This window comes from Cannabis sativa, chromosome 9, assembly GCF_029168945.1.
Source record: "Cannabis sativa cultivar Pink pepper isolate KNU-18-1 chromosome 9, ASM2916894v1, whole genome shotgun sequence".
Classification (NCBI taxonomy): Eukaryota; Viridiplantae; Streptophyta; class Magnoliopsida; order Rosales; family Cannabaceae; genus Cannabis; species Cannabis sativa.
In genome coordinates this window covers 11,174,426-11,184,603 of record NC_083609.1, presented here as the reverse complement: position 1 = coordinate 11,184,603, position 10,178 = coordinate 11,174,426, and the positions used below count along the sequence as shown (strand labels likewise).

The 10,178-nt window shown below is 29.9% G+C and overlaps 1 protein-coding gene across 1 annotated transcript; it reads left to right on the top strand.

Moving 5' to 3' along the window:
- The first annotated feature begins 4,980 nt into the window (after positions 1–4,980).
- Positions 4,981–5,480, top strand: LOC133031231 (uncharacterized mitochondrial protein AtMg00300-like). Its single transcript, XM_061104685.1, has 2 exons — positions 4,981–4,987; positions 5,044–5,480. Exons 1-2 carry the CDS (start codon positions 4,981–4,983, stop codon positions 5,478–5,480), a joined length of 444 nt encoding a protein of 147 aa, XP_060960668.1.
- The last annotated feature ends 4,698 nt before the right edge of the window (positions 5,481–10,178 follow it).

The window sequence follows — 10,178 nt, the reverse complement described above, 5'->3', positions numbered from 1 at the left end:
CTCTTAAATTTTCTTGTTTTACTCGGCTCTTCTGTCTAATTTATCAGTTTCATTGTTTATAATACTATTTTAGCAGTGCTAGTGCTGTCAAATGTGGTCTTGCTTTTTGTTAATATTTATTTAGATGTATATTTTTATCTTTATATATTAAAAGTGGTTATCTAACGTCAATATTTGGTTTAACGTTTTTATTTTTCTTTCCCGTTAAATTTTAACAGAATATCCTGATTAGAAAACCATTAATTATATCTCATTAATTTCAGCTTATAAGTACTCACAAAATTTATTCTAATTAATTTTTCAAACATTATGGTAAAATGTGATTATATTATGACTTTCTATTCCTGCGATTAAACGCGAAAGGGGTGAACTAAATGCAAAACCATTTTATGAATTCATAAAATTCACTCGATTGAGGTTTGAAGTGCATGTACAAGATTAAAGATAGGGAGATATATAGCAAGCAACAAAAACTTAGAACAATGAGTATGAACTAACCCAGAAAATAAGAACAAGAGTTTATCCGTAAGCGGCAACAACCTTAGATCTCAGACTTTCCTGTTGTTCCGAAACAACACCCTGTCAGAATCAAACCCATTCCCGTCTCATGCATCTTCGTCATCCAGAACCGGCCAGCAACTCCTCCAAATTTGAAGTGTCAGGATCTTGGCTCATCCACTAACGACAGGATTTGAGTTCCTTTGACGTTCGTTTTGTCTCCTTCAACGGCGTTAGTCTTCTTTGTTCAGACTTCGCTATTATTGTCGAGGACAAAACGACAATGATGGTGGTGATAAAACAAGATAACCAGAGAAAAAGGCTTTTGGATCTAGGTTTTTAGAAGACTTTAGATTTTAATTTTAACTATATTCATTTTGATTCTCTATTTTTTTCATATGAAATTCTAGCCTTTTAGATATGGATTTTTAGAAGAAAAAAAATGAGTTGAGAGTTGTATTCTTTTATTTTAATTTAAAATAGTCATTTATTAAAATATATTTTTTTGATTACTTCCTCTTCGTTCCATCTCCGCTGCATCCCTCCATCGTTTCTCATTCTGTCAAGGCGATGGAGCCACTGATGGTCACTGGTCACCGGATGTCGAAGTGGTGTAAGGAGATATTTTTTTTTCGACAGATTTGTGTTCCATGGTTGTTTAAGCACTATTTATTTTTTTTACTTTCTCACGAAAAAATTTATGTCAACTATTAAAATTTTTGAAAATTATAATTATTACGAGTAATCTTTTAAGAAATCCAATATTCTTATTTACCTTTAAACTCAAGTACATAATTGTTGTTTTCACAAATTTATTGCCTATCAACAAAGAGGTTGATTTCTTAATATGATTTTTTTTTTTCAAATTTGAATATGATGTGGAATATGGATTTTTTTTAGTACTATTAATGTTCTTCAAGATAGATTGAGTCATTTTAGAATTTTAAGCTTTTTTTTTTTCTTAATAAAGAAAGTGGCACATAGAACTCATGATGAAAAAAAAAAACAAGAATCAAATTGTTGATTAATAAAAAAAATTTGACTTGTCATTTAAGCTTTGTGATTGGATTCATGTGAAATACTGAAATAGGATTTAACATGTTTGAAAAAGTCTTCTAGATGCACATGTGCGATAATGAAAAAGGAAATAAATATAATCTGTTTTAGGGTTTTTTTTTTTTTGAAATTTTTATGCTAAAAATACAAAATACACACTTTATTACATATATATCTTCACAAACTACCTTTGTTTCTTATTTGGCGAGGTCTTGGGTAGGCGGATCAGTACGATTCAGATTGCTCAGGATTTAGGAAATGACCTGTTAATTTGGAAGGAAGCAAATAGAGGAGTCTTTACTGTTAAAGAGGCTTATTTATTTGATCAGAAAAGTCGTTTTGGGAGTATTGAGCCTCTGTGGAAATGGATTTGGAAGGACAAGCTCCACCCAAGGATGAGGATGATTCTTTGGCGTGCAATAGCAGGTGCTCTGCCCACGGGAGACAAATTTGGTGCAATGCAATTGTGTTGCTTTTGTTCTAATGCGATGGAATCTCCTCTGCATCTCTTTGTCCAATGCCCCTTTGTCGTTGCCCTTTGGTTTGGGTCCCCTGTCCCCATATGATCCTCCATGGTGTCGACAAATTCGCTCAAATCCTTCGTTAATGAGATGTGCTCTGGCCTTGAACCAGAACCAAGGTATCGATTCTTACTTTGTCTGGCTCTGATTATTGATACCTTATGGTCATTTCGAAATGAGTTTTGGCATGGCAAAGATCCGAATTTCAATGTCAATGACTTATTAAAGACGGTTTGGAAGAAATACTGTGATTTCAGTCAGTGTGAAGCTAATGGAGACTTGGTTCTTGAAAGGGAAAAGATGTGTACTGCTGTGGGATATGCCGGCTCTCAAAAAAGGAAATTAATCATTGTGGATGGATCATTCTCTGAAGGAAAGATTGGTGCTGGGTTTCTCGCTTGGAATCGTGACACGAACGACTGGTTTTATGAGGCGAAATTTGCTTTCGGGGAAGATGCTGTGGCTGCCGAGGTATTTGCTTGGTATATTGCCCTGCAGTGGGCTAAAAGCAATAACTGGGATGACTTGGTTATCATTTCAGACTCCTCTATAGTTCTGAATGCTTTCAAGAAGGAGAGACATCCCAATTGGCATAGTATCTCTTGGTTCTCTACTGCTTTAAAGATAAAAAGAAGTCTGTCTGATGTAACAATGCAACACACTAACCGCACTTACTTAGCTTTTGTTGACAGTCTAGCTAAGAGTGCTCGCTTATCTGAGAGCGATTTTCCTTGCTGTAAAGGGGAGGGATTTTCCCCTGTGGATCCCATTTTCTCAGTAGTTAATGAAGCTTGAACTGAGGTTCTTTTCAAAAAAAAAAAAAAAAAAAAAACTATTTTATTACACTTTTACCACTTGCACACACAATCCATGTATGCAGCCACACCCGTCATTGATTGATGACTTATATCAATCGCACCTTACATCATTCCTTTTTTTTTTATTATTATTTTTCAATTTCTTTTCAGTTTTTTTTTTTTTTAAATAAAACCTCCATAGCTGAACTCTTCTCCTTCCCCTTTGCCAAAGAAAAGTTCTAAAATGGGGTTAAAATCTGTAGCTAAGAATAAGACGATGACTCCGATTTTGCTCCTCAATTGTCGAAACGTGAGCGAGCTCCTAAAAAAAATCAAAGGTTACTGCCCAGGAAAAAATTCATCAAGATGATGCTCAAAAAATGATTAAGATGGAGCTGGTCTTCGATCTCAGGTTTGTTTTCGGTTTCTTTTTCGTTTCCCCCCTTTTTGAAATTTTTTTCGTATTTGACATTAGTGTGTTTTGTGTTTATTGATTTTACTATTTTAGGTTTTTCATTTTAACATTTCTTTTAGTTTTTTTTGGTTTTTTAGGGCTTCTATTTTTTTAGTTTAATTTATTTGCTCTTTTTATGAGTTTTTCATTTTCGTTTGTTTAGTCTTAATTTCTATTTTATTTTGTTGTTTTTTTTTTCTGTTTTTTATTTTTCGAGATGTTTTATTGTTTTTCATTTCAGTTTCTTCATTTGATTATTTCTCATTTTGTAATAGTTTTTTCATAGTTTTTTAATAGTGTAAACACCTTCTGTATGTATTTTTTTTAATATGTTTTTTGTCTAGTTGTTTCCTGTTCATTTTTATATCATCAATGGGTAACAATGAGATTTATCATGGATGTTGATGTTCAAAGAGTTTTTCCTGTATTTTAGTTTGTATACAGTTGTTTAGTAGTTTTATTATAGTTTTGCTACTAGCATATGTTATTTCATTATAAAACTAATATGCAACTATTTGCACAAAACTTACTCTGTATAACTACTATTTCTTAGTCCCCGTCAAATTAAATTCCTGCATAATATATAAACTATCATAAAACGATAATGCAACTATAAGGCAACCAAAACAAAAAATAAACAGACTTATACGTACCTGGTTGTACCTTAATTCGAATTTACTCTTCTTATTGTGTTTCTAAAAAAATATATTTATATTGGAAACCAGTAATCAATCAAAATGTAACTGTATATAACGTAGATGTATTATTCATGAGGTTTTTTTAAAAATTTTCACATCATACATTGTTTTGGATTTGGTGGGAGCTCCAGATCTGTTTGTTACAGATCTACATTTCATGAATATAGATTTCGATATTAGGGGGAATTATTTTGATCGAATAAAACAGAAAACAAATGTGTAATTTCAGTTTCTTCACAGTTTTTCTTATTTTTTTTCGTCATTTTATGTTTAGATCATTGCAGGTCTTCTTTTCCAGTTGATTTCGCCAGAATTAATAGTTGTATTTTCCTCGTTTTGGTTTCATTTTGGTTGTTTTGCGGTTTTGAAACGATCGAGGTATTTTCATCTTCATGGTTCACTCTGTACAGCTGAAGGCTTAGTGCATGTGGTATTTTTGTACATATTTGTATGTGGACTGTATAAATATTTAATGGGCCGGCCCAAAGTATTTTTGTAATTTTTTTTCCTTTTTTGTATTTTTCTGTTTTTTCCCTTTTTTTTTATAAATTAAATTTACTTAAATTATTTTTAATCAAAATAATTAGGTGGACCAATAAACTATCAACATGTGACACTTTTGGAAAGAATTAACAGAGCACTCAAAATGAGTATTAACAGAAAAGTATAAAATGAACTTTTAAGTATTTTTGTCGCATTTTTTAAATTTGAGTATTAATTAGCAATAAACTCAATTTTTTTAAAAAAATTTGATAAGTACTTTTAAACTAATCAAAACTTTTTTTAAAAAGGTCTTATTAGTTTTGATTTTTTTTTTTTGAAAATTTTTATTTGTTTAAACTAATATAAAACATCTCTTCTCATTTAATATACATTTGATTTAAAAAAAAAATAATTTTAGTATTAAATTTTATAGATGATCAAGATGCATAGCAATATTCAAAGAACATTAACTAATGTCAGGTATGTTCTTGACCTACAAAAAAATTTAATTTTTTTTGGTTCTCTTGCTCCTAAAGGTTGCATAGTCAAAATTGATGAGAATTGTCTCAAGGTTTTAAAAGGATCTTTAACTGTCATAAATGGAGAATACAAAGATAGTTTGTACTATCTTGTTGGAGAAATTATTGCTGGTGTTGCCACACCAGCCACCTATTCTAAGAATGGAGTTAACAGGAACAAATTGACTGATCAAATTAGACTTTTGCATCAAAGGTTTGGGCATGGGATTTTGAAAGGTAAATTGCATGAGAAACTAGATTTCTATGAACAAGATGTCTTTGGGAAAAGTTGCAAGCTGAAATTCTCAATAGGTACGCACACATCCAAACAAATTTTGGATTACATTCACTCTGACCTATGGGGGCCATCAACAGTTAAGACACTTGGTAAAGCAAGCTACTTCCTGAGTATAATTGATGATTACTCAAGGAAGGTATGGATGTTCTTACTCTAAAGCAAGGATGAAGCTTGACTAGTGTATTTATATGAAGATCAGTAGGAGTCGTTATATTTTTCTTGTTCTTCATGAAGACGATATTTTACTTGCCAACAGTGATTTGTCATTACTAAATGAGACCAAAAAATTTTTTGTCTACCAACTTTGATATGAAAGATTTTGGAGAGGCATCTTATGTTTTGGGGATTGAGATCCATCGTGACAGGAATCGAAAAAGTTATTGGCTTATCTCGAGAAGCTTACATTAATCGTGTGCTCAAAAGGTTCAATGTGGATTTATGTAAAGTTGCTTTTGTTCCTATTCTGAAAGGGAACAAGTTCATTGAGCAACAATGTCCTAAGAACGATTTGGAAAGAGAAGCAATGAAGAACATCACATATGCAAGTGTAGTAGGGAGTTTGATGTATGCCCAAGTTTGCACTCAACCTGCCATAGTTTTCATAGTCAATGTTCTTGGAAGATATTTATCTGATCCTGTCCATAATCATTGGGTTGCAGCCAAGAAAGTTTCGAGATATTTGCAAAGAACGAAGAGTTTTATGCTTGTGTATAAGCATGTCGACAATCTTCGAGTTGTTGGTTATTTAGATTCAGATTTTGGTGGTTGTGTAGATGATTTAAAGTCAATTTTTGGATGTATTTTCACTTTGGTTTATGCAACTATTTCTTGAAAAAAGTGTTAAATATACTTTAATCACATCATTTTCTATGTATGTTGAGTTTGTCGCATGTTATGTGGCATCTTTGAAAGCTTTATGGTTAAAGAATTTAATTTTAGTGATACGTCTAGTTGATTATATTTCCTTTCCTATATACTAATCTACTGTGATAATAATATTATGAATAATGAGATTAGTAGTGCTTCCAAATATATAGAAATAAAGTATCTCACTGTTACAGACTTGGTCAAAAAATGAGGCATTGTGATAAAATATTATAAGACCAAGTTGATGTTAGCAGATCCTCTAATAAAAGGATTAAGTGCCATGTTATTTAATAAACATGTTGTTGATATGAACATTTTATAATCTTTTGCTCCTTTTGGTTAGTGGAGTTTCTTATTCTATCATTTGAGATTCTATTTATATGTAATTTACTTTTTGATGTTATAAACTACTTTGTGGGCCAATAATTTTTTGATTATTGGATGTTTATACTTTCAATTATATTTTGTTGTATTCTCGACAATAATTGAATTGAAAGTATGTAGTTCATATCATGTTGTGATTAATGTCTTTTAAGTTTAATTGCTTAATGACAATGATATTTTGTTGGCTTAATGTTTTAAGCATATTTAGTGTCACTGACTTATTTATTAAGTAGTGTATGGTTAATATCACCAGCTTAATTATTAAGCATCACGGTATCAGTAAAATTGAGGACTGATAAGAATATTATGTTATTTTAAATTGATCACATGCTGAGCATAGTTTCTTACCACACTACTAGACTTATTGACCATGTCGATTTAATACTTTGGTATTTGTGATTATGAATGTCTTTTGTTAATTTAAAAAATAATATAATTGTCATAGTTCAAATCAAAGATTAAATTAGACCGGTATGTTGAGATGCTATCAAAGAACTATTATTTTTTAAAGTGGCCATAAACATTTTCCTGTTGTTCAACCCATGAGTCGTTTTCAAACAAATTATTTTGATATATAATACATATGTATTAAAATTAATGTAACCCAAGTGGCAGAATGTTAGACTTTTTATTTGGGCTTGCATTAACTTTTATTAGTTTTATTAAGACTTGGTTAATTGAATAGTTCTTTGCTGTGTTAGCCCATATTGTATCAATAGTTAATGGGCTTAACATCTGTGTATAAAATCTAAGTGAAGCATAAGTGTGAGATTTTCTAATTAACTGAAGCTTTTGATGAGCAGGCCCAGTCCAACTAGAATTATGTCGCTAAGTTCCTCTCTAACGATCTATAAATACATATAGTATCTCATCACAATTGTATATTTTGGATAATCAGATAAATAAATCGCTTCTGATTTAGAGATCTAAAGAGAAAGACTTAGTTGATAATATATTTCAAATTACGGTAATTATTATAAATCAATCAAATACACATATACCTAATTATATTATAGATTGTTATCGTTCTATATTATATACAAATAAATCTTATAACAAAGAGATGTTTTGGCTTAAACATCTTTGGGACAGCTTGGACGACATTCCAAAAGAAATTAAAAAACGAACCTTCAATCGGAAGGGATCAGTTGGGAATTGGAAATTTGTTGGTGGAATCTCAAATGATTGAAGCTGAAAATGAATTAATAACAGAAAAAAGGTGACATTAACTAGTATACCATGCATGCATATGTATAATTTAATAAGTAAAACCTTATTTGTATATATAATTATACTCGTGTATATATATAATAAGAACAAAAATGCCCCACATTATTATAATTAATATTACAAATTATTTAGGCAGCAGGCTCAGATGATCAGTGACTACACATGCTTCGAGAACCAATAATGTGAAGCCTCTATTAATTATTTATCTCAGTCGTTGGTTGATCACTATATGTCCAAATCTATATAAATTCTGTTGATAACAATTATTTGTATAGATGTACAGATATTTTTATGTAGAAGTTTACCCATATTGTTGTTATTTATTTAAGGCTCTGTCTCTCTCTCTCTTTATTTATATATATATATAAATTTTAAATAGGGGTGTGTTAGAGAGCCTCGCACATTATCAATATATGGAAAGATAATAAAATATATAAGAGGAATGAACTCTAAAAAAGCAGCTTGTGATTTGAAGATAGTGAAGTAAAAGAGCCACTTATGATCGAATCGTGCGATTGATAAGAAAAAAAATATATGGTAGTTTTGAGATAAAATTTCATTTATCTTTCTAATATATCATAATTCCATTGTTGTCAATGATATGCAATTTGATAATGTTGCTGTAAAGGGATCCAATTTTTTTCTTTTTCTGAATAAGTGATAATTAATAATCCTTGAATAATTAATTGGAGGTTAGGATCATAATATATAATTTTTATAATATAGAAAAAAGTTTGGTATAATATTGTTGTTGTTATTATACTATTACTACCAGTAAGTACATTATTGTCGATGATGTTAATTACATGTATATAGATATATAAAAAGAAAGAAAAACAAAAACATGATAATGATCATGATCAAGAATAGAAATCAATTCAGAAGAGTAATTATAATGTATTGATATTTGAAGTTTGTGGCTATAAGCATAGATACTTATCCACATGGATTCTCACTTATTATTTTAGAAGAAATATATAAAATAAAATTAAATGAAAGTAGTATTATCCAATTTTACATAGAGACTTCCAATTAATGATTGATAATTAGTTGTACTAGCAAGGTGAGGAGTCTTTTAGTGGAAACCAAAAAAAGAAGAAGAAGAAGAAGAAGAGAAGATTGGATTGGAATATGAATATGAATATATGCTTATACATATATAGACACAGATACATATAAAGATAGATGATGTATTGCATGTGGGTGCCATGTGAAGAGCATTAACTTTTGAACAAACCTCCACCTTCCATCAAATACTTCTAAAACTTAATTCCAATATGATATAATTGTGGAGCCAAATAGGAACTCCATGTGAGAAATCATTGACCCTATGAAACCATTAATAAGAAATATAAAATTATTAATTTGTACATATATAGACTAATTAATAAAACCACCCTCTATAGAATGATTATGCAGAAAATGTTTAAAAAACAAGTTGTTAGAATATTATATCGATCACTAGCTTTATCTTAAATCTCAGTACAAAACATAAAGTAAGACAATATAATATAATAAGTGAACAAATAATAAAGGTTTAATTCTTTTTGTTTTTTAAACTATAATTAAGGATGTATATTGTCTTATAGGCTGAGATTCTTAATTAAGCCAAATCTCATGAGCCGATAAGCCAAACATTTTAGAGTTCATCAATTTAATTAAGTCGATTTGTAATTGTATAATTATTATCTTAATCATTATGTATTATTATTATTACTTTAGCTTGAAGGCTACATATATATATTATTTAAAAATCTAATGGCAGTGAGATAATAATCACACATGATTAATTAGCTTCTCATCAATCATCATGATCCTGCTAATTTACTATTTGCTGAGTAACTTGTTACTTGCATAATTGCATTGTCCTTATTATTTCATTCCAATTTGTTGAGAAAACTAAATCGAAGTTGGAAATTTTAACTCATAATAAATATATATATTATATAGATTAAGAACCGAGGTATAATAAGCTATAGGAATATTTACAACAATTTAATCGAGTGTATAAAATTATAAATTAAATATATATCTATATATATATATATGCATGCAGTACTTATACTATGAATATATAATAATTAGAAATAGAAAGTAATTTGACACTAAAAATGAAATAAAATAAAATTTGAACAACTTTCTTAGGGTGTACAATATAATTACCCTATATACATTAACATCCACCATACTACTAGAGCAAAATCTTTGTAGTGAATCAACAATATATATTTAAAAAAGAGGTTATGATGATGAGTACGATCTCAAATGATGATCACTACTACTCTTTGGGCATAAATAGTAAAATGGCTTTGTGGCCACCAGAATTGCCGGACATCTACCAGACCAAGTACTCCAACCGCATGTATTTGATGAC